At 53.1% G+C, this 23,139-nt stretch overlaps 1 protein-coding gene across 27 annotated transcripts in view; it reads right to left on the bottom strand.

Annotated features, from left to right (window-relative positions):
- The window catches only part of MEGF11 (multiple EGF like domains 11), a 359,109-nt gene that overhangs the window by 25,623 nt on the left and 310,347 nt on the right, over nt 1–23,139 (bottom strand). For 25 of the 27 annotated variants that reach the window (XR_006704624.1, XR_006704623.1, XR_006704626.1 and 22 more), the window contains exons 11-15: nt 9,082–9,202; nt 7,939–8,102; nt 6,768–6,870; nt 1,413–1,559; nt 931–1,065 (exon numbers count right to left, since the gene is read on the bottom strand). Coding sequence is in view for 17 of the 27 variants with exons in the window: in XM_045449379.1 (XP_045305335.1) it covers nt 931–1,065; nt 1,413–1,559; nt 6,768–6,870; nt 7,939–8,102; nt 9,082–9,202 (670 nt within the window). In the remaining 10 variants the exon portion in view is untranslated. The remainder of the gene's footprint in view (nt 1–930; nt 1,066–1,412; nt 1,560–6,767; nt 6,871–7,938; nt 8,103–9,081; nt 9,203–23,139) is intronic. The other 2 variants (XM_045449381.1, XM_045449368.1) reach the window with 1 other exon arrangement.

Here is a 23,139-nt window from a genome sequence, read left to right as displayed (position 1 = left end):
CCCACGTTCTTTAGCTCCCCCTTAATGCCAGACAGTCCCATGTCCACACCCAAGCTGCTTACTCTACCCGCAACACCTTTCTTCCTTCTCTGCCTCTTGGGCTAAGACCCAGCTGAAGGCCTGCACAGCATGCTGCTGTCCCCCAAATCCACACCGAGCACTGGCCTAACCGAGCCAGGGACGGCAGTAGGCAGCCAGAGCCCCCTTCTACTTTCGCGCTGGCTGCTAAATACTCAAGAATTTTGTGACCGTGTTGAGCCACTGGGACTGGGGCATCAACCACGGCGTCGAAGAACTTGCTTGCAAATGTTACAAAGCGAGGCTTTCCCCCCCCACAGAGAGCCAGTTTAGCAGCACGCCAATGCAAATAAGCTTTATTATCTCCCTTTTCAAGTCCTGTTGAGTGGCGGAGGCTGGCTGGAGTTGGCCTTGTGAAGGATGCTGCTGTGGAGATGGGAAACTGCGGTGAGGGATCAGTGACGTTGGCCTGAGTGGGGGGGGGAGCAGGGCTGGGAAGCTGCCATCTCCAGCCCATGCCAGAACTGTCTCCTCTGAGTTCCCACAGCATCCTCTGCCTTTACCACTTGGCACTCAGCAGAAGCCATTCGGGGACGCTTCTTACGCAGAACTCATCTATGCTTATTTCATTTTTCCTCAGCTTTGGAGTCAGAATGTCTCAGCTCTGCCACTTTCTAGTGGTGAGACCATGGAGTAGTCATTTAACCTCCCTGAGCCTGTTCCTTTTAACTGCGCAATGGCTTTGTCTCATGCCTGGCGGTGACCAGTTCTCACAAAGGTAGGCCTATGCCCTGAAGATGCAGGGAGCTGCCTCCACAGAGCATGATGAGAAGCCCCAAACCCCTCCTTCCAGCCCCTTCTCTCCCAGCATGCCTCGCCTCCCTGGCCCATACCTTCCCCTGGAGACACTACCTTGGTTGCAGAGGGCTCCGGAGAATCCAGGGAGGCACTCACAGATGCCACTGATGTGGTGGCAGGGACCACTGCTGTGCACGCAGAGGGGACATGGCTGGGCGCAGCCATGGCCATAGAAGCCAGGGGGGCAGACTGGGGATGAAGGGGAGAGGATGGTCAGCAGCCTCAGGGCCCCAGTCAGCTTGGCTACCTGGCCGGTTCCACACAAGGATGCAGAGAGGCTCCTCAGGGGTATGCGGAGAGCTGTCTCCACCCCACACCTTCGAGGGCCCACCCCCTTCTGCAGAGAGGAGCTGTGGTCTGGTCCTGTTTCCGCTGAGGAGACAGGCTGGGCCCTGAACTTAGGGACAGAAAAGCCAGTGCAGGGGGAGAGGGGACTAGAGGGAGAGGTTTGATGGGGGCTGACTCTGAGACCCCAGCCCCTCTCAGGCCAGGACTAGTTCCAACAGGGAGGGGGTGGAGAGGGTGAGCCATCTTACTTCTCTGGCACAAGGGTCCTCGGAAGCCAGGGGCACACTCGCAGCTCCCGTCCTCTGGGGAGCAGGAGCCACCGTTCTCGCAGCTGCAGGAGACAGAGCAGTTGGGGCCCCAGCGACCAGGTGGACACATGCTGTCACAGCGGATGCCTGTGGGCCAGAGGCAGACTCAGGTCAGTGGTAAGAGGAGTGAAGGCAGAAGGAAGGACGATGGGAAGGGGCGCCATGCAGAATAAAGGGGTGGAGGTGAGCACAGTGTATCTGGGAGTGCAGAGGAAAACTCCTATCTAGACTTGGCTGGTCTAGGGAGGGCTTCCAGGAAGAGGAGATGCCCAAACTAAGTCCTAATGGCCAAGGAGGGATTTACCAGGTAAAGGAAACCCTCTGTGCAAAGCGTAGGAGGCAGGAGAGAGAATTGTGCCTTGAAAGAAAACACAGCATAACGTGGCTGAACCATAAAGTGCAAAACGAGGTATGGCAAGAGATGGGATTATGGGACCAAGAAGGGACCAGGTCATGAAGGACCACCCTCATCTTTGACATCTTAGCTGGTATCCAAGGTTAGGCTTGAGAGAAACCAACTCTGGGGCAGGTGAATGCTGTTACGGGGCGGGGCTGCACGAGCCACGAGTGAGCTCCCTGCCTAGTGGCCATGTCGGCCCAGGAGCCACTGGTCCTTTGGGTCCCAGACAACCAGCCCTAGGGTGAGGGCTCAGACAGTGGGTGGGGTCTTTTCAGATCCTTTTGACCACAGCCCTCGGTGCAAAGTGGATTTTATATCATATGTGCACACGTTTGTAATAGAAACCAACACTTTGCAAAATGAGGTTTTATTGTCACTGTATGTGACACACTCCAATGTTTTCTCTACGCTATGATGTATTCTATTAAGAAAGAGGAGGAGGGGCGCCTGGGTGGCTCAGTCGGCTAAGCGTCCGACCTCAGCTCAGGTCACGATCTCACAGTTCGTGGGTTCGAGCCCTGCATCGGGCTCTGTACTGACAGCTCAGAGCCTGGAGCCTGTTTCAGATTCTGTGTCTCCCTCTCTCTCTGACCCTCCCCCGTTCATGCTCTATCTCTCTCTGTCTCAAAAATAAATAAACGTTAAAAAAAAATTAAAAAAAAAAAAAAAAAAAAAAAAAGAAAGAGGAGGAAGGCCTACCTGGTCTTCTTGAGTGGAGACAGAGCAAATAAGTTACTGAGATGGTGGCAGCCCAAAGGCTAAGAATGAATTTTAAAAGGCCCGAGGCCCCAGCTGAGAGGTGGGGTTTCCTCTCAGGCAGAAAGACTTCCAGTCTGACATGCATTAGGTGAACAGATGGGTGTGGGCCCCAGGAAACTGGTGTGGCTTTGGATGGTGAGTATCAGAGGCTCAGAGAAGAACAGAATTAGCTTGAAGATCATGTCTGCCTTGTTCTAGGGATGGGGGTTGCGAGAAAGAGAAAGAGAGAGGGAGGAAGACTCTCAGGCCCAGTGACGAGAGCCAGCCCTAGCACGAGGAGAGCAGTGGGACCAATTTGGAGGCAGGCTGGAATTGCAGAGGCCCCCCTGTGCCCATGGGAAGGGGAGGGAGGGAGGGAGGACTGAACAGCCAGAGAGAGCGGAGAGTGAGGGGATATGACAGGCCTTATTCACCCTCCGGTGCCTGTCTAGTCCAGTGCATCCACTCCCTCCTTCGCCCCCCTCCCTGTGACATCTCAATTTGCCAGCAGGGCAAGGGTTTCCGATGCTGCTCTCCTGGAAATGAGGCCTCTTCGTGGCGTGGGGGAACCTGGCCAGCACACTCCACCCCTTGATGGAGGCCTCTCCCGGTGCGGTTTCAAGGGCTCAAGACGCTGACCCTGGACAAACCCCACGGAGTGACTGACTGAAGGGGAGCCTGGGGAAGGCAGGGCCACGAAGCTGTTCAAAGCTTTGGATACCACTTCAAGTTTCCCCTTCTGGAGGCACACGAAACCTGTGACCTGCTCCAAGGAATCTTCTGTTGGAAACCCAGGATCAGACTGTGGGCCGAGGGACTCTGCTGTTCCCGGGAGGCCCACCGGGACTAAGGCAGAGCTCTGCTGCCTGACGGCGGCCTCTGATCCCATTGGTGCCTCAAGTGCTTTTTGTAGGCTGACCAAGGCTCATGGGTCACACATACACACTGCTCTTTCCTGAAATCGTATGCGGATACGGCTGCGATTAATAAACACAAAAGCACCCTTGAATTCGTGGCAGCTTGTGGCTATTGTGCGTTCTCCCAATCAATGGATATTAAAAGCACAGCTACTCTCATGTGTGGGATCCTCAACATGTTTTCATGTCAAGAAGGGGTCCTCCTTCTTGGGGCCTGAGGTGGCTCTCAGTGCAAGGTGATTATGCCGACGGCAGGTGTCAGCAAGGGCCCACTGGGTTTCAGGATCTGGCAACTTTGATATTACAGGCCTGGTTCTGTGGGAGTGGGACCCCTGTTGGAGGTTTTTCTATGTCCTAAGAACTCTCTGGAGCTCGAGACGCTGGGATCTGAGTGGGGAGAAGGCCCCAGGGTTTGCCCCTGCGTGGAGTGCCCCAGTTCTACTGGAGGGCCAAAGGAGCAGATCCTTGGCCTGGTGGGAGGGTCTCCAGTAACAGCTTCTGAAAATGCACAGCTTCATCAGTTATGCTATCTAGGCCTTGTGTTCCCAGTAGTTGAATAGGGATAATAATCCCCCTTAGAGGTCCTCCCCTGCTGTATTTTTCAGGAGCCACCTCTTCATCTATACTGATGGGTAAAGCCAGGCAAACAATTCATGTACTGTGACCTCAAATTCATGCCACGAGGCCAGCAGCGACTCAGCAGCCCACACCCTTCAAGGTCTGCCTAGGGTCCTTCTGCAGGAAGCCTTCCCAGATGTCTACCCAGGGATTCAAGCATCTATTTGAAAGTCAGTGGCCTACAGCTTTGTCCCTGCCTATTATTTGAATGTTTCTTACATAAGGCTCGTCTCCCCTGGCTGCAATGTGAAGGGAGCATGGCTTATTGACACTTCTGACGCTCCTTATTTGGTGCTCCTAATGGACAGGACGCCATCTTGATTATCTTTGCTTCTCCCGTGCCCAGCACAGTGTCAGGTACATAATAGGTATGCAGGAACTACTGCTTTATTGAATTTTGCTGTTTACTGCTAGGCCTGACACAGTGCTGGGTACATGGTAGTTGCCAAGTAAGGACTAGGGTGATTGCTTGAGTCAATAAATGCTAACTGAATGAATAGATGATTCCTTCTTACAATGCAATCCTGTGTCCCCATCCTATTGGCACTAATGTTCTGAGACCTTGGACAACTCCCTCTCCTCATCTGTAATCTGAGAGGTTACAGTAGATCATCTTGAAGGTCTCCTTCGCTTCAAGGGGAAAACCCATATATGGTTATAGCCCACCTTCTTTCAACTTACTTCAATAAGCATTTAATAAACACCGACTAGGTACAGGCCAAGGGGAACTAGATGTGATGGCACTTGCCAAAAGAGTCTGGCTTATGCAGGCAGGGGGAAGACATGCACATACTTAGGGCAGAGCAAAACCGGTATTGAGTCCAAGCATGAGCAATGAGCCAGGAGCTGGGAAGTCAGGGAGAGACTTCTTGGGGCAGGTGTGGGTGGGGAGGGTTCACTGAGTGCGTGTCCGGGACCTACACCCCATCCCCTCCTTATCCTTCCTCGGTCTCCTTTTCCATGACAAACCTCAGGACATCAATCACTCCTCTGAAATGACTTCAGGGCCGCATTTGGAGAAATTAGCTTTAGAACAGCAGAGGCCTTGCTGAAAAGTTGTCCATCAGAGACAGAATTTTTAAGCACTAGATATCATTAAAATCTTACCAGCTCGCTTGAAATCAAGGCAATGAAAAATTAAAGTGGATTTCCACTTGGCTCCAGCTAGGCATCTGGGGTGCCAGTAACTAGGGTGGAATCTCACTCCGTACCAAGGGGCAGGGCAGAGGAGCCAGGTCAGAGATGCTGCAGAGGAAGCGATGTCCTTGGCTTTCTGCTGGTCAGCAACCTGGTATGAATTATTATCTGAAGGCCTACACTGCCAGCAACGCCTGCCTTTCTTCCTCTGTCCACCACCTTGGGACCGACTTCATTCCCGCAGCACAGCATGATTAAGCACTTCCTATATTCATGCGTTACGTGTATTGAGCACAGTGCCATGCACATTTAGCACTTTCAAGTATTCACTCATTTAAACTTCAAAATGACCCTGCAACCGGGAGGATTAGAATTATCTGCATTTCATAGATGGAGAATTCAGGACCCCGAGAGGCTAAAGGACTTGCCCAAGGTCACAAACCCAGGCAGTCTGGCTCCAGGTCTGTGTTCCTGACCACCATGGCCTCTGTCTCTCAGTGGGTGGCAAGCGGTGGATACAGTGATGAACAAGGCCCTGCCTCCAGGGAGCTGATGGTCTAGCTGGGGAGCCGAATAATAAATACTCCGATACAGGTTCAGTGTCGAGTGAGCCAAGTACGGCAAAAAGAAGAGTGTGGGATATTATGAGAATTAATAAAAGGGGCTCTGATGTAGTCTTGGCCTGTTGTAAGGGGAAGGCCGTTATCAGGTGAAGAGAAAAGGAAAGAGTGACCCAGGCAGAAAGAAGGCACGTACAAAGGCCTGGAGTCAGGAGAGTGGTCGGCCCAACTGCTCCAGGGTAGTGGACGGGAGGGGGGGAGGCAAAAGGGAGGTGGCGGAGGTGGGCGGGGGCCAGATCGTATGGACCCTGGGCCACTGTAAGGAATTTGGATTTTATGTAAGCGCCAGGAGAAGCCACTGAGAACTCTTGAGCAGGGGCTAGTATGAATGCAGCTGTGTTTTAAGAAGTTCACTTGGGCCACCATATGCATAATGGATGCAGCTGGGCAAGAGGGGTGGCCCAGAGAGAGCAAGTAGAAGGCCAAGGCAGGGCCAGCTGGGAGATGGTGCCTGGAGGACCAGGATCATGGCAACGGGATGGATTTGCTCTATGTCTGGGAAACAGACTGAAGGATACATTTTGGACCAGGAATATGAGCCGGAGCTAAGCGGAAGGTCCCCGTCCCTCTCTCTACCATATCCTCTGTAAATATAGATTCAGCACCTACACCCACCATGTGTTCAACCTTTGTCTGATTTCTTACTGGTATGTTCCTGACCTTCAGAACGAAGCCTGCACACAATAGATGTTCAATAATTTGTCTGCGTGAATTGTATGGAATGGAGAAGTGGGGCCCAGAGGAGATAAGGGAAAGGTACATATGTAAGGAGCAAGAAGAAGTGAAAAAGAACCGTCAAGAGAAGTACAACCCCAAAGACCTAGTTTCACAGGCCTTGGGTGGTGGCGAGGCAGGGGGCAGTTACCTGTCCATCCGGCCAGGCAGCAGCAGTGGCCTGTGACAGGATCGCAGCCGTCCGCATGGCTGCAGTCACAACGCTCACTGCAGTTTATCCCAAATGTGCCATCCTGTGGAGAGAAGGGGAGGGAGAAATGACCAGACCTAGACTCCAGAGGTTCATACACTTCTGTTGGATTTTGATGACAAAATGGAGCCACTGCCCCATGGGGATGCAAAGAGACTGTGGCCCCGGGGCGCAGCGGGAGCACTTTTTATAACTGGTGATCGACATGGCCACGAGGTCACTCCAAATCATTCTTTGGCTGCTTTCACAGAAATGTGGGGTTCTCGATGGTCAAGCTCGAAAGGATGTAGTTAATGATCATTAACACAAATTTGTAAATAAGAATGCGCTTTGCAAATCACAATGCATCGATCCCATGTGAAGAATGACTGATCTATTATTTATTCCTAGGCAAGAAGGTACCAACCGACTTTTGTTGCATGTTCATTAGGTGTCAAGAGCCTTCTATCACTCATTTCTCTTAATCCTCACAGCATACCTTTGGGATGGTTCCATTATATTCACAAGTTAAAGATGAGAAATAGGGTCAGAAAGGCGAAGTAACGTGTTCGAGGTCACAGAGTTAGGATGTGGCGAAGTCAGCATCTGAACCCAGGACTGTAGGCCTCATTCAACAATATCACATAATGGTTGGTTTAACTTATTCGTATCTTAGACTAAGATCCAGTGATTAAGTCTGGGTGGTTATTGCTGAAGAGTGTTTGGTTTTGTCCTCCCATACCCTGATCATAAAATTATTGAGGAACAGCAACCCCGAGGGGTTAGTAATGGCCGTCCTATAGCAGTGGGTTATGAAGGATTCTGAGGCTGCGCATGGGCTCAGGGAAATGTGCCAGAGACAATTAATAATGTTAACCAAGCACAGCAAGGGGGAAGTGATGCCACGGCACTCCATCTGCCAAAGATCTGCCATTTTCTAGAGGAAAGGGCTGAGGTCCCAAAGCAGGAAAGTGGCCACAGAGGTTAGAACTAGGGCTGAGCCCTGAACCCACGTGTCCCACCACCTAGTCCAGGGCTCTTGTCTGCACACCTCCGTGGACAGAACGACCGCAGGGAAAGGGTGAGAGGGGCTGCTGGGCACACCCGGTCCTTCCCTGCCCCGGGCGCTCACCGGGCAGGGCAGTTCGCAGGTGTCTCCGAGCCAGCCGGGGGCACAGGAGCAGGAGCCATCGGCGGGGCTGCAGGCTGCCCCGTTGGCACACGTGCAGCTCTCATTGCAGTCCAGGCCCCACGTCCCGCTGGGACACGGCAGGGTGCAGTCCAGGCCTTGCCACCCTGCGGGGAGGGACAGGGGCTGTCACCGCTCCATCTGGGCCCAGCACGGCCTTCTGCCCCCTCTCTCAGCCGGGCCCCTGCCACCTAAACCTTTGTTTCTCTGATTGCTGGGTGAGAAGACACATTCCACCTGGAGTCTGCTCAGAAACACAGCACGGCTATTAGGAGAGCTGGGGGGAGAACCCAGGTCTCCCGCCTCCCAGTTCTCACTGCCTGTGCTGTAAGTGCTTGATCCCCCATGGGACAGGGAACCGGCTGAGATGGGGAGGGCTATTTTCTGCCCAGGGTGGAATCCGGCAGCTTATTTTAGGGCCCTTTTTTTCCGGGACAAGCTGGTTTCCCATTCTGAGGGTGGTCACTGGTCTGCTGGCTCTCAGATCCATTTCTCCCCCTCCCTGCTCTGATCTGTGTCACAGGGGGCTGATCCCTGCTGCCACATACCCCAGGTTCTCCCTCGGCTGGCTCCCAGATGGGCTTCACAGTGGGTGACCTGGCCCACAGACCGCAGTGGGGGAGGAGAGACGTCACGTACCTTGTCCCCTTTCTCTGCTGCAGGCAGGGCCTCTGATGATGGCTGGGTCTCCACCATGCTCCAGCACTGTCATGCAACCCCTCTATCCACATGCCAGCTCCCACCCAGTGGCCCTCACTCCCAGGCTCTAGAATTCCACTTCCTCCATCTGTCCTTCCCCTCCAGGAGTGGTGGAAACTCCTCTCTCAGCTTCTCATCTCTGGTCAGCCTGCCTTCCTTTGTATGCTACCCCAGCGATTGTAACACCACCGTAACTAATCCCCTCTATTACATTCCTGCTATTGAAGTCCCTGGCATGGGTTTCTTTGGCTGGAACCTGACAAATAAACTCCCTGACTCTGCATGTGGGTGGATGGGGCAGGAACAGCCCAGACTCCTCAGCTTGGCAGCCCCCTCGGGCAGTGTGCACATCTGAGGAGGGTGGGACTGGAAAAGAAGGCACATCACCTTCCTTGCAGGTGCAGGAGCCATCCACGGGGGAGCAGGTACCACCGTTGTTACAGGTACAGACGGACGAGCAGTTGGGGCCGTAGGTCCCCGTGGCACATGGAACTGCACAGACCTCTCCCTGGAAGAAGAGGAGGTGAATTCTGGATCAGAGTTGTCCTGTGCTGGTTGGCTGTGGCAGGGAGAATAATGCCCTCCCCTCTTGCCCCCATAAAAGATGTTCATGTTCTAATCCCTGGAATCTGTGAATGTTACTTTACCTGGTAAAGGGGACTTTGCAGATGTGATTAAGGATCTTGAGGTAAGGAGAATATTCTAGATTATGCAGGTGGACCCAACTAATCACATGAGTCCTTAAAAGTGGAAGATGACTAAAGAAGATCAGAGAGCTATGCCATAGGAACTCCCCCGCCTGCCTGTCACCTGGTTGGAAGAAAGGGAACACAGCCAAAGAATGCACTGGCCTCTGGAAGACAGGATCAACCCTCATTTTAGAGCCAGCAAGAAAATGGGGACCTGAGTCCTACAACCCTAGGAACTGAATTCTACCAACTTTCCTGAATGAGCAGGAATCAGATTCTCCCCTAGAACCTCCAAAAAGGAACACAGCCTGCAGACCTTGACTTTAATCCAATGAGACCCACACCTGACCTACAGGACTGTAAGATAATAAATCTGTGTTGTCTTAAGCCACTAAATGTGTGGTAATTTGTTACAGCAGTGATAGGTAACAGTGATTGTCACTGGTTGGGGGAGGGGTCAGGCTTCCAGACTACAGCTCCAGATGGGGAAAGCCCCCATGGAACTTGACCCCTGAGTCTGTATTAGGTCACAGCAGGACAGAATGTAACCCTTTGCCTTTCAATATTATTTGATTCTCGCCAAGAGCCCCATGACACAGATAATAGTACTCTAATCTCCATTTACCTCAACCTCAGAGAAGCTAAATGTAGACAGTAATAGTTAATGTTTACTGAGTGCTTTCTCAGTATCAGGCACATGCATACATCCTCTCATTTAATCCTCACAAGACTCGCAGGAGACTATTTATTGCCTCAGCGTCATTCCTGTTTTATAGATACAGCAATCGTATGGAGAAGTTAGGTAACTCTGCCCCAGTCATGGTACTAAGAACAGCTGATCTCTATTTGAACCAGGGCTGGCTGCCTAACCATTCTGTTACCAGGCATCCTAAACTGGCTTCTCCAGAAAGCATCCTCCGAGATGGACATTAGTGAGCTCTTGAGAAGGGTCCCCATGAGGAGTAAGGGAAGCAGGACTGGGTAGGGGAGAAACGGCCCTGAGTTGCAGTCAACAATGATCTCTGCTGATCTGCCAGAAAGCTCTGGAGCTGGGATGGCCCTTAGAGATATCCAAGCAGGGGAAGGGGAGGGAGAGCCTTTACAGCCCCCACCCAGCATTGGACATCCACTGCTCCGGGGAAGGAGGCATGATTTCATAGGAATCGGCACCCTCTGACTGAGGGCAGTTTCTGGAGAGGGACGCAGTCGGGAGCCACTGTTTCCTGAAGCTGGGGAAGAAGGGGTGCCTCAGCCCCGAAAGCTGAATCTGAGGGGCACACCACAGCGTCCACTATACCAGGCCTCTACGGGTGGGCTATTCATTCCAGTGAAGGGTTCAAGGCGGGGGCGGGGGGGGACCAGGAATGGGGACTTCTCAGGCCTTGAGGGGTGAGAACATTCAATGTGCCGGAGAAGAGCCAGGTACAGGCAATCCAGGCAGGAAGAGTGTGGACAAGAGTGCAGAGGAGTGTGAGAGCTGAGAATTTTCTAGGGGTAACTGCTGGAAGAGTTTGTGTAGGGAGCGGTGAGGGGGATATTTAAAGGGGAGCTGGGAGCCTTGAACGGTAGGTAAGGGGGTTTAGGCTTTCTTCCCTGAGCTCTTTGGGACATACCTTCCACACTCAGGAGCCTGTCTGCTCTGAGCATGTGCTCATTAGAGGTTGGAGTCCTTCACCAGAAGTCTCCATGGTTCCCACACTTTCCCCTGCCAGTCCCTGGCAGGCCCTGACCAGCTGGAGTCTGCAGCACTCCCATTACCCAGAAAGCTCTAATTTTTCCAAGACTATAAATAGCCCCCAGGAATATATGTAAGCTCTGAGGGTCTTGGCCCATGTGCAAATTGCACGCACAGCTTATGAGTTTCTCTGCATGAATTTACTTTAAGGGAGAGGGGTTTCTCTCCTGGTATCCTCATCAGTGTCCCCGACCCCAGTCCTCCCAGGAGGCCTCCAGGGGCCTGTGAGCCCAGCTGTGGGTCTGTTGATGGGGCTCAGAGAGGACTTTCCATCCTGGCCCTATTCCAGGGGGCAAGATGCAGAATGCCCAGCTTGAAATGTTTGCTCCCCAAAAGGCTGCACCAGGGCACCCATTTTCTCACAGTGAAACCCATGCAGGGATACTGACAGCTTGAGGTTGCCGGGCCGAGAGGACTTTCTTCTTCCCAGAGAAGGAAATGGAGACTCAGAGAAGGTCAGTGACTTATTCTGCACCCCCCACCCCTGGTGTATTAGTGAGGATGAAGGAGAAGGCAGGGAGGGAGGAAGGAGAATCAGACGTTCCTTCCAGAGAGGCGGCAGAGCCCGGTGGTTCGAGAATGGACTCTGGTGCCATCCTATTTCCAGCACTTACTGCGTGACCTCGCACAATTTGCGAAACCGCTCTGGGACTCAGTTCTTGCATCTGTACAATGGGAGAAATAATATCCCTACCTCATAACGATCGTCAAGAGGATCAAATTAGTTACATTTGAAGTAGACAGAACAGCGCCTGGCAGGTAGAAATCGCTATAAAAGCTCTTATTACTGCAAAGAAATCTCTCCCATGGAAAGAATACACAAAACCCTCCAAGGTTTTGGCAGAAGGCAGCTATGGAAAAGGGATCATCTCTCACTCAGTGAACAATGCTGGGCCCTGTGCAGTAAAGAAGGCTGGTGCTCACAGGGGCAGGATTCCTGACTTCATGCCCCCGGGTTCACCTTCTCCGTCCTCCTGTAGGCTGTGTCCCCAGTTCTCTTCCTCATGGCTGAAGCAGGCCAGAAATTTTATCACGACACACCAGGGGCATGGTCTGGGCGGACAGATTGACCTCTCACTGAGGAGGGGCTACCATGTGCCAGGAGCGCCTCCCAACACTTTGCATTTGTTAGCTCCTAAAGGCAAAAAGTCCAAACAGAGCAGCGAGCAGTTTCTAAAGTACAGAGTTCTGCACCAAAGGGATGTGAGCCTGGTACGCCTAACTCCGAGCACTCCCCTTCTTCCACCCATTCTGTCCTGACCCCCACTTGGCTCAAACTCCTTCAGAAGCACTAAACTTTTCGTCCAGCTCCCTACTTCCGCCCACTGAGCGGAGGGTCAGGCCTGCTCTAGAATTGATTGGCTGTCTCTGGGGATTGACATTTACTGCAAGCCAATCATCAGTCTAATTTCTCAGATTTAGCCTAACAGCCCCGCCCACCTCCGGGCAGGCCGGGGGAGGCTGGCTAAGGCGGGGTGATTCCCAAGGTGCCCCAGGTACGACCTCCCAACACGTAGGCCATTCTCTCACCCACACACCTCCCCAGATTGGGGGACCACTAACAGGCTTTAATCATGATGGCCTGTGAGGCAGGTCTGAGCCTACAGGGTCAGTATTTGTATCTATATGTGCTTAGGTAGTCAGTGTATACACCTGTGAGTGTGTGCGTGTGTGTGTGTGTGTGCATGTGCGCGTGCATGTGTGGATGTGTCTAGGGGTATCTGTTTACCTGCCTGGGTGGGTCTGGGTAGAAATCCTTTTCCTTTTGCTACGTTCCGTCCCCAGTCCTGCTTTAGTGGGAATGGGTACATACACAGCCACTGTGCTTGCGTCTGCCCTGGGCTGTGAGCTCAGGGAGACGGGGATCTGATTTTATTCATGTTTAGATTCTCAGGGCTTGAGAGCCTGTTGGTACATAATGAGCCCTCAATAAATGTTGTTTAATTGAAATGAGATGTTTGTGGGTACATGCTGGCTTCTACTGTGGACAACCAGAAGGACTGGGCACCTTCCATATGCTTTCTCTCTCATGCCAGGCAATTCAACAAATGTTCGCTACGTGGGGACAACTCTGAGCCAGCCCGGCAGTGGGCTCCAGGGGCCCTCAGGATGCTGAGACCCAGCGTCTGCCTTTGGGCAACTCCCAGGCAGCGTCCACACAGGCACACTCTTGGCTGCATCCAGATGTGTTTACCTGTCCACTTATTTGCTGTCTGCTCCCCCAGTGAGACTGAAAGTTTCATGACAACAGGGCTCTTATCTGTCTGGGCTGCCCCAGTGTCTGTAGCTCAGCACCTGGCATAGAGTACAGGTATCTATCATGTTGAACAAATGAGTGACGGGACCTGTTGGGCCCAGGTTCTGTGGCTCCCATCACACACACGAAGCAGAATAGTGTCTGGTCTGAGGCTGGCCACGTTACCACGCCGAAGCTGGCCTTTTCTGGGGGCTCTTGTGAAAAGGGAAAGCCAGGCCAGATCCTGGTCTATGGTTCAAGCCATACCCTGCCACTCCCTGCCCAAAGCCTGCCCGGCCAGGCTGAGGGTGAGAAGGGCAGCTACAAAATTACCCTGCTGGCCTCCAGTGCACCTGCTCAGGGAGACAAGACCCTCTGACCCGAACAGGATGGTAAAGATGATCAAACCCATGGCTCTCATGAAAAGGAGACTATAAGCCAGAGGGCCACGAGGCGGAGCTGAGACCTGTGGGCCAATGCTCCGGGGACTGGCTGCCAGACTGCGTCCTCTCTGCTCCCTGTCCCCCGGCCCAGTGCCTGGTCTAGACCAGCCCTGAATCCACATCTGTTGATCTTTTCACACTCCGGGGAAAAGGAGAGGACAGGAGACCAGGCTTGTGAGCTCACATCAGAGGTAAAGTTGGGGAGACTGCATTTGGCACCTCTCATGCCTCACAGATCTTGGCACTTACACCCTCACTCCTTCATCAAAAGCACCCTAAGGCCCTGTATTGAGGCTGTTCCCCAAGATCTCTATCCAGCACATCTCTTACTGCCAGAAGACAGTGTTCTCTTCTGATTGACCCACGTTCATGCTGGGTCATATATAGGTCTTGGTTTCCCTATCAATTATATGTCATTATTAAAATCAATCCGTCTCCCCAACTTCTTACCACCAAGGACCCTTGTTAGTATCCTCCCCCTACAAAGCCCCTTCAATTTGAAAGGCACTGGTGATACTCCGGGCTGGTATCTAAGGCCAGTCACGCATTGAGCAGGTGGAATGTGGCCAGTGACCACATGCCACGTGACTCTGGTGGCAGCATCTTGTCCACCAACCATGACCCAGAAATTCCAGTGATGTCACCTGCAACCAATCAGAGCTTCTGATGAGCGCACTGTAACCTGAGATATCACATAGAGTTAATTTAATTCTAATTAAAAGCAAAAGAAAAACCTCGGTGTTTTAGTTAGCTTCATCGCAGGTAATGGAATATTGCCTGTAGGCTCTGTGAAATGTTCAAAACCCCTCTTGGCAACCTGCTGCAGCCTTTTCAAACATCTAGCTGGGAACCACCGGCTGAATTGTCTCTAAGGGCCCTTCAGCTCTGACTCTCTGAACATTTTCTTGCCTGCAGTAGGGGTCTTAGCCCAAAGGACAGAGGAATGGTAGGAACAGAGGCCCAGGGCTGGGGAGTCCTCCTGGGGCTCTAAGAATCACACGGGCCAGGTGGCCACCTACTCTGCTCATGAATGGTCTGGGCCTGACCACACACCATTCATAACAATGAGGGGACAGCCCATTGTACCAGAGTTGGAAGGACTCTGGGAATCACTTGGTCCAGCTGTCTTGTTTTACAGGTTAAGGAAACTGAAGCCAAGAGAGGGAATCGTGACTTGCCCAAGGCCATACAGCCAATGAGAAGCAGGGATGGGTTTCAAACTCAATCTCTTGGCACCCATTACAAGCACAGGATGCTAATAGCCTAGCTGTGGTGAAACCCTAGGAGAGCCTACACTGCCCCTGCTCATACTGACAGCACACTCACCACCGAAGCACAGAGCATCCGGAACATATGGCCTTGACCTTGAGGAAGGGCTGCCTGCTGAGGCCCAGATGCTTGGAGTCTTTCTCTGGAAATTGATGCCTGAGCATTCTTACATTCTTACCCATCCCCATCTCCCCTCCGCACAGCCCACACCCCCAGCCCCGGAAAGGGAGCCCTCCACCTCCCACAGGGACAGACCCCTGAGGTTCCAGCTTCTGCTGGGGGAAGCCTGCCAGCCCCGCTCAGCGGCTCCACTCTGTGAATGGACGATGGATGTGAACACGTCCTCTCATCCAAAGGCCTGTTAATTATAGATGCAGCATTGGCTATTAACATCTTGAACTTGATTTGAAAGAGCTACCGGTGGAATGGAACCCCTGGAGCTGGTTGCTGAAGAGATGCAAATCTCCCCTACACCTTCCACCTGCCTTCTTGCACAACGTGGCGGCACAGGCCCAGACCCCGGTGGGTAATGAGTTACATGTTCTATTAAATTTGTTTCAAATGCTCTTTATTGAATTTTCTCCCCTGCAATACGCTGCTTTGTAGTTTGGCCCTGTTTGGGAAAATTAATCAGCAGCTGGGCTTCTGGTGTGGATCATCCGTTTTCCTTGCAACGGGCCAGAGGTTAATGAGTATTTTTTTGGAGAGGGAGGAGGAGGGGGATGGAAAGTGGTTGACTCTGCCTCCCACAAAAGAGGGAGGCGATGTTGCAAGTTCATCTCTGGGTCCCTTTAAATATGTTCTGGGGGTGGGAGGCAGTGTAAACGGAGTGGAGCTGGGCTCTCTAGATCCAGGCCAGGGTGGTGGGTATATGCTCCTGCCAGCCTATGGGAGCTCAGCAGAGAGGACTCTGGGAGAGCCAGTCAGGGAAGCCACCCTGACCCACATGTCTTCTTGTTGGAGAGCTACAGATGGTTTAGGTAAGAGACGGCCCTTGCATCTAGGGTCAGAATGCATGGATCGAAGTAAGGCAAAAGCACCAGCTCATGGCAACGTGGCCTCATTCGTCCATCCAGCCAGTCCACAGAACTTTGCCAAACACCTCCTATACAGGCCAGGCACCATGACAGGCCCCGGGTCTCAACAATGATGACCGGACTAGATGCAACCTAAGGTCCTATTCAGCCCCTACCATATTCTTGAACCTCCCCCCACCCCCCTACTTCAGAGCAGGGGTCCCTGTCACCGGCTCCTTTGTGGCACTAGCAGCAATCGTAATGAATTAAAAAAAAATCAGCTCTCATTCACTGGATTGTAAGTTCCAGGAAGGTAGGGACTGGGTCTGCTTTATTCAGTCCTACAGCCCCAGCCCTTAGCATAGACCCTCGCCCACACCCGGTGCTCAGTGCACATGTACTGACTTAGTTCAGTCGTTCCGGAAATGGTTTTCAAGCATGAGCATGTGTCAGACACTGTGCTAGGCTGGGGGACACACCAAGAGTGGCAGAGATCATCCTTACCCTCATGGAATTTACCCTCTAGTGGCTGGAGCAGGGTACAGCATGGGGTGAGGCAGTGGCATGAGAAGGGTGGAGGTTAGTCCCCTTCTTACATCCCCACAACGTTCTGCAGGCAACCTTTAGTGGCCTCCCCGATCTTCTGGTTGCTCCTGTTCCTCCCCCTCCCCTGCCACCCCTGGAGGTTCACGGCCACCAGCGCAGGCTGATCTTGATGTCTAACGTCATGTCAATGCCAGCAGCACACATGTGGAGTCTGCTTGGTTCTTTCCAAGGCCCCCTGCCAGGTGGGTGGCCACGTTTGCCAAGCAAAGTCCCAGCCCTGGGCTGCTGGCTCTCTCCCTGCCCACCCTTCTCAGTCGTCACCACCCCCGGCTCCAACGCTCAGGCAGTGGGACTCCCAGATAGGGAGCCTCATTTATAATTTTCTGGGGAGAAAGAATGACACATGGCTCACAAGGCAAATAGAGAACAGCTCAGACCGAACGCCAACCACGGAGGGCTCTCCAATGCAGAGCAAACCTCACTGGACCTAATTAGTGTGTCACTGATAAAGCAGCAACTGACAGTGGATACATGTTGGGGAAAAGAAACTCTGCATAAGGCATGAGGAGCAGAGGGTCAAAGAGATGAGAGGGAGAGAGGGATGGAGGTCACTTATCACATCCATTCCCATCCCTGCCTTCCCATGCTGAGGGGGTAACACCCAGGGTCATTCTGTCTGGCTCCCAAGGGGGATGGGTGGAAAAGGGCTGAAGATTAGGCCTGGAAGCCCTATGTCTGTCCAAAATGAGTTAGCTGTTAGTGACCTGAGGCTGCTCTGTACAGCTGTGCAGGCAACACACTGCACAACTCTAGAGGTGCCACTCACAGGACAGTCATCAGTTTGGGTATATATTACATTAATTTTCTGGCAGATGTCAGTAGAATGTCTTGAGAAAGGGATGCCTTTTTCTCATCTGCACAAATGTGCTATATAACTCTGACCCCTCATGAGTCTTCTCTGAAGGAGCACAGACACCTTCTAATGGTTCCCAAACAGATACCAAGATATTACAGAGACCTGAGCAGTTGTGAGTGTGGTCAAGGAAGGACATTTGGGCTCAAGTTAAAGCCATGCCACTTACTGGCTGCAAGACCAGGAGGTCCTCCTGGAGACTCAGCCGCTTGCTGTCTTGGTAAAACAAAGTTTCTCTTCTGGTCTGCATTGTTGTCCTTGTCCTATCAGTAAGTCCCCTCCCCTTCTCCAACTGGTTCCTCCTGAAGAGTCTCTTCTGAGATCAGAAAAGGCATCACAGGCTAACAAGAGCTCATAGAGCCCTCATCAGAGGTCTCTGTATCTTGCCAGGTGACTCCAAGTCTAAGAGCCCTGCAGAGTTCTTACATGCATAGTGGGCAGCCCCCAGAGATGGGGAGCAGGTGCAGGCAGGACTCTGGTCCTCACCACTGTCCACACCCCTGCACCCCTACAGACGGGGCTGACCTGCTGTCTCAGGACAGACTGCTTCCTTGGTGCCAGCCCATAGCAGGTGCTTGATGTCCTCTGTCCCCTTCTGTTCTTATAATAGCCCTGCAGGAAAGGAATTACCTCCCTCGAGAGAGAACAACCCTAGAGAGAGGCCAAACCAAGGCTGGAGGGGTCAATCTGCCCTAAGTCACTATGGGAAAGGGGCCAACAGATCCCTCGGACCAAGCTCTCCCCTCGACCCAGCCACCTTGGCTGCAGACAGGCTGGCGATACTGGGGACCCAAATGTCCCGAGCACCTACTGCGTGCTGGTGCCTTCCTACACATTAGTTATTAAATGTATGCTGATGGCTACCAGCAACTTCCGGGGGGTGGTCTTAGGGGGCATTTGTATCTCGTGTCGGGAAACTCTTAAAGCCCCAAAGTCTTTAAAACTTGGAGGAATAAAGCTAAGATGGCGGAAAGACAGAGAACAGGCCCCATGAGCGAGAGAGCCTGGGGAGTGAACCGACACCCATCAAATGGCGTGTATCCTCTGAAAGAGACAGCGCTGGCGACAGTGACGATGATGGTGACAGCACTGCTGGCGACTGAGCATGCCGTCAGCGTGGCGCATGCGGAGGGCCTCAGCCCTCAGTGGGAAGGCCTCAGCCCTCAGTGGGAAGGCCTCGCTTTCTAAGACGGCTTTGCTTTCCTGCTCTTGGCCTCATCTCCCTATCCCTGCTCCTCCTCCTGTGTTCTGTGCTGAGGGTCTGGGGGTGGGGATGACTCCAGACACAGAGGATCAGGGCCTCCCCTACGGGATCAGTTCTCCCCTGAGAACAGGACAAGGCTTCCCTACAAAGACTGGGCCCAAAGCTTCGAGAGTCCCTGGACAAGCCCTGACAGCCTTATGGCCCCAATCACTCCGCATCAGATTTTTTTGAGTTCCTTAGTGGTTTTAGAAAGCGCCGGGAGAACACTGCTTCTGAACTGCCGGGAGAGCCTACAGTGGGGCATCAAGGAGAGGTCTCCATGAGCTTCGAGGAAAGAGTTTGCAGAACAGAGTGGGGCGGGGGGCCCAAGATGAGACTAGTACCGGAGGGCCACCGCCCTACTTCAGATGTTCTGCAGACTGTTTCTGGGGAGCCTGTGTGTGTGTGTGTGTGTGTGTGTGTGTGTGTGTGTGTGCGTGCACGTGCACGTGTGTGTGTATACACTCCTGACGCGTGTCATGTGAATATTACACGTGGGCCCTGCACGTACTAGATGCACATGTGCTCTGCATGTGTTGAAGAGCCCGCGAGGGACAGGATTTATGCCTGTTGTCCCAGGGTCCTGATTTGGATGGTAGCTTCTCGGGGCCGCCATGTGTGGTCCGTGCAGTGCGTGAGTTTGGTGTCGGCGTGCTCTGTACCAATGGTGGGGCAGCTATGGTATAAGCTTAGCATCTGCACGTCGGACATTTGGGCCAATCCTGGCCCTAGAGCCCCAAGGATGATTTGTTCAGGTAGCTCTGAGTATGGACTGTATGGTGTGGACACGCTGGACCCATGTGAGGGACTGGACACATGAGAGGTGTGTGTGTGTGTGTGTGTGTGTGTGTGTGTGTGTGTGTGTGTGTATTGCAGGGCCTAGATCCTCTGAGGTGGCGGCTGGGTGGTATGGGCCCAGGGCAGTGGCCTGAACAGCTAGAGTCTCAATAGTGATAATGTCCCAGATGGGAACCAGATTATGGGAAACAGAGGATCCTACAGATTCTGATGGGGGTGTTTACCAGGGTCCAAGTAAAATGTGGACTATTCACGACTTAGGGGATGCTTTTTTTTTTTTTTTAAATGTTTTGTTTTTATTTTTGATAGAGAGAGAGAGAGAGCAGAGCGTGAGCAGGGGAGGGGCAGAGAGAGAGGGAGACACAGAATCTGAAGCAGGCTCCGGGCTCTGAGCTGTCAGCAACAGAGCTGGATGTGGGGCTTAACCTGCAAACTGTGAGATCGTGGCCTGAGCTGAAGTTGGAGGCTCAACCCACTGAGCCACCCAGGCGCCCCAACGGGATGCTTCTAAATGACCCATGCATTTATTCAACGAATAGCTACTGCTCCCACTCTGTGCAGGAGACTGTGCCAGTCCCGGGAGGGGCCGGGGTTAGGAAGGAAGCAGGGTGGGGAAAAGGGCAGAGACACAGGGATGAATCGGACAGACCTGCCCCCTACCCCGGCAGCTGTCTAGTAGAGAGGACAGAAACATCCACAGTGGGCCACCAGAGCGGGCGGGCCAGCACACAATATGGAGTGGTTTCGTTCCAGTGGGAAGCGAGCAAGGAGGCTGTACGAAGAGGCAGAAACCCAGCTGAGGCTGGTTCCTGCACAGGCCGGGTTCGGCCAGGAGGATGGACAGCAAGGGCATCCGGGGAAGTGGCAGATTGGACAGAGGCACAGAGGCGGGGCCATGTGTGGCTGAGGGGGTCTCCAGGGCAAGGTGATCTGTTAGGATCTGCTGGAACACTGGGGCTGAGGGGCGGTGGGTAGGACAGGCGTCTGGCGGTCAGACCGGCCCAGCCCAGGAAGGCTTCAGGTGCCAGGCTCCAAACTGTGCCCTGAAGACAAAGGTAGGTCCAACAGCACGTAAGCGATTTAGTGTTCCAGCCTATTTTAGGAACCCTCCTTTCCCAAAGGCAGGGGTCTGGGCCACTCCTTTCTGGTTGAGAGAGGTTGAAAACCCAGACTCAGGCAAATTCAATCGCTTACGGACTGTAGAGTCAGTCGTTAAAGAAAAGCAGTTACAGGCCTGACTACAAAGAAAGCCCAGCAGGGGCGCCTGGGTGGCTCATTCTGTTAAGTGTCTGACTTCAGCTCTGGTCATGATCTCATGGTTTGTGAGTTCAAGCCCGGTGTCGGGCTCTCCGCCGTCAGTGCAGCGCCTGCTTTGGATGCTCTGCCCCTCTCTCCTGCTCACGTGTGCGTTCGTGGGCCCTCTCTATCACAAAAAAAAATAAATGAACATAAAAAAAAACAAGAAGGCCCAGCAGTTGAAACTCGAGAAGCTTTTTTGGGGGCACAGAGTGGAGGTAGAAGAGGCTGCCCTTACCCACACCGTCCACTCCTCTCATCCCCTGACTGCTAATTCTCTGCACCTTTCTAAAGCAGGTGCCCTATGGATTTTTCAGGCTCTCAGAGGTTTTCTCAGCCAACTTCTCAAAGAATGCTTCACTACACATAACGTGGGCCTAGAAGGTGCTTCCCATGTAAGGCCCTGAGGCTTGGGGGTGGGGTTGAAGGGAGCCTAGAGTAGGTGTGGCCTCCCTGTAGGAAGGGAGATCGTAATTTCCAGCCTGGGGCACAGCCCATCTGGGTCTGAAGGCCAGCGAGAAGAGGGGAGCGAGGCCCCAGAGGGAGACAGGGCTGGAGGGGCTTGTCCTGCAGCCAAGGCCTGGGGAGCGGCTCAGGGCTGGGCTTGAGAGTGGGGAAGGCCAAGATGGGTAACCATGCTGAGCCTGTTCCCGTGTGTATAAAATGGCAGCAGTGACTTGTCACCCATAGGGCTGTGAGAACACAGGAGATGCTGGGCAGGAGAGCATTCTGGCGTGGAAGAACTGTGGTACAGACAGGGGTCATGGGAGGGACCCGGGGCTCCATCCACACCACAACCTGTCACGTTGATGCTTCCCGTCCTACCTGATGGATGCCTGATTGCTCCCCAGTTTGATGCTACTTCCAAATTTGACTCCCGTGGCTGGAGCACCCCTGTGGCCGTGGTTAAGGTTTTAGCCTGGTGGGGGGCACTGAGGATCCTTTGGGGTTTGCCCAAAGAAGAGGCAGGGCACAGAGGTTCCAGTGCGCTCTGGAATCTGACTGTTGGGCTTAGGTCCTGGCTCTGACACTTACAGAACCCTGGGCATTTTACTTTTTCAGCTTTAATGGGGTATAGTTGACCAACCTGGGGTAAGCTGTTAACCTCTCTGCATCTCAGTCTTCCTGTCTGCAAGACGGGGATTGTGGTAGTACCTTCCTCCAAGGGTAGCGGTGAAGCTCAAGTAAGTTAATATATGTCATCTTCTTAGAGGAGTGCCAGGCCCAGAGGAAGGGCCATAAATGCTTTAGGCATTTTGAGTGTTACACACGGTCCATTAGAGCCCAGGCCACTGCAGACCGCAAGGAAAGGAACAGATTTACCTGCTCTGGCCACTTTCATGCTCTGTTTCCCCTCACTACCATCCTGCAAGGTACTCCCCGTGGGAGGTGAGCAAAGTGAGGTATACAAGGTGGGCCTGTTATACACTGCCACATTGGCGAGATTGAAACGCGGGTTCCCTCGGCTCAAAGCCCACGCCCTCCCCACTACACCAAGCAGCCTCTGCCGAAGAGCCACAGGGAGTGATGGGAACCAACTTCCACTGAGCACTCACTATAAGCTGAGCTCTTAGACAGTGATGTCCCTGTCTCCTCACACAGGGTACGGGGCGGCAGAGGTCAAGCATGGGGCTGCTTTGGTCACTCCCCTTGCTCAAGACTACAGTGGCTCCCTCTTGCCTGCTGAATTCATCTCGTGTCCCTGCCCTGGTGCACAGGGCCCTGCCGGCTCTGCTCCCACTCTCTCCCCTCACGTTCCGTCCACCCCTCCTCATCCGGGCCATCAGGCTGGGGTGCCCCTGCCCAGGTCCCCTGTGCCTGTCTCAGGAATGAACACCCCTCCTCAGACCGCTCAGGTGAGGTGAGAACAATTATCTGGTAGTGTTTTTGGAGACAACTTTTGAGTTTTTGTTTTTGTTTTTGTGTTTACTCCCATTGCTAAGTTCCCTATTCGCCCCGCCTTGAAGTAATTTATTCATGACCTTTTTGTGCAACATCTTTCATTTTCCAGACATAATCACATCTTCTGGCAGGAACCCCTTTCCCTCCTGGGGTGCATAATTACTGCTGCAGATGAGACTATTGGTGCTAATGACTAAGTGGGGAGATGGCCGGGGAGGGGCCAGGCTGGGTGGGGTCCCGGAAGAGAGGGTAGGGGTAGCGGGAAGGAAGGGAGGGGGTTCTTCCTTTGTTCCAGACCTGCAAGCTTGGTAGGGAGTCAGTCTGCCCACTGCTCCCCCTCACGCCTCTGGGGACACACA

The sequence above is a fragment of the Leopardus geoffroyi genome, chromosome B3 (genome assembly GCF_018350155.1).
Source record: "Leopardus geoffroyi isolate Oge1 chromosome B3, O.geoffroyi_Oge1_pat1.0, whole genome shotgun sequence".
Taxonomy (NCBI): Eukaryota; Metazoa; Chordata; class Mammalia; order Carnivora; family Felidae; genus Leopardus; species Leopardus geoffroyi.
Note: the sequence above shows the minus strand (reverse complement) of the source record. Positions and strands in the feature narration are given on the sequence as shown.